Source organism: Austrofundulus limnaeus, unplaced genomic scaffold (genome assembly GCF_001266775.1).
Source record: "Austrofundulus limnaeus strain Quisiro unplaced genomic scaffold, Austrofundulus_limnaeus-1.0 Scaffold27, whole genome shotgun sequence".
Classification (NCBI taxonomy): domain Eukaryota; kingdom Metazoa; phylum Chordata; class Actinopteri; order Cyprinodontiformes; family Rivulidae; genus Austrofundulus; species Austrofundulus limnaeus.
Window position 1 is genome coordinate 2,105,695 of NW_013952429.1, and position 1,175 is coordinate 2,106,869.

A 1,175-nucleotide genomic window follows, 5' to 3' on the forward strand; every position below is an offset into this window, starting at 1 on the left:
ATTTTGGTGTTATTTTGTATGGTTTGAAATGTTCTTTTGGAATCCGCTGTCAGATTTAATATTGGTGTACGGTTTAAAAAAAATGCCACATCCCTAAACAACACGAGTAAATAAAACTGGAGCAAACAAAGCGGTACTCTTCTTGTGTAAAACTAAACCCACAAGAAAAACTCTTTTTGTCCTCTTAAAGATTTCCTTCACAAAACAGTTTTCAACCCATCAAATTAGTTTAAACGAAGGTCRAGTTCCCACTACTTGTTTATAATTAATCAAATGAAAAGCTTACCGCTAGCCAGGACCTGCCCACCTCTGGCAGGATAAACTTCACCGGTTGCACCCTCTCCTTTTCCTTCCTCTCCTTCTTCTCTGGGTTGATGATGGAGTTGAAGACTACTACRGCACTTTTGTGCTTCAGCCACGGCACGTTTAGCACACTGTCCAGAGTTTTAAACGGCCCATTTTTACTCCTGTACTCRATAACGTTGAGCGACTTGTGGCCTCTCAGCAGTTTCACGCCGGCCAGCTCTGACATGGAGGCGGTGTTGAGCACCTTGAGGATGGTGTTCCTCTGTTCTAAAGTGTAGACGTCATCCAGGGATTTGTTGCCKTCCTCCTTACAGGGCTCAGACGAGGAGGAGGAGGAGGAGGACGATGACGACGACGACGAGGTGAGAGTGGAGTTCAGGGTATCGAAGCTCGCCAGAGGAACACGGTTCCTCCAGCAACATGTGCACGGGAGGTACTGCAGCTCCAGTCCAGGGAGGGAGCCAAACCGAGGGYGGCGGAGTAACCCGAGCTCTCCTGTAGAGGACACACAGTGAACAACTTATCAACTTATCTAACTCATAATATCTAATGTTGGTGTTAGAGAAGAGCACACAACTACAGCTGTCTTTAGAGGATTATACTTTAAAAGCAAAGACATTTTAGTAATGTCTGATTGAAAATATCCTCATAAACAGAATAAAGTATGCAAGCAGAAGGTATCACCTCCAGCTTTCTTTGTGTAGTCAAAGGTGCTCCTCAGGGACAGATATATCAACAGATTTGATCGAAAAATATCAAACATTAAATATAAATCTATTATATGATGATTATAGAGTGATGAACTCTGTTGCATCCACACCTTATCAGGGCTTTAACAGCACCAACAATTTTTTATTAATGTCCAAGAC

General features: G+C 43.0%; 1 protein-coding gene across 2 annotated transcripts in view; it reads right to left on the reverse strand.

The window, feature by feature from the left end:
• tefm (transcription elongation factor, mitochondrial) overlaps positions 1-648 on the reverse strand; it is a gene marked incomplete at its 5' end in the record, with an annotated part of 3,584 nt that extends 2,936 nt beyond the window's left edge. For both annotated transcript variants that reach the window (XM_014004965.1, XM_014004964.1), the window contains 1 exon segment: positions 287-648. In XM_014004965.1, the coding sequence (XP_013860419.1) occupies positions 287-648 (362 nt within the window).
• Between the last annotated feature and the right edge of the window lie 527 nt (positions 649-1,175).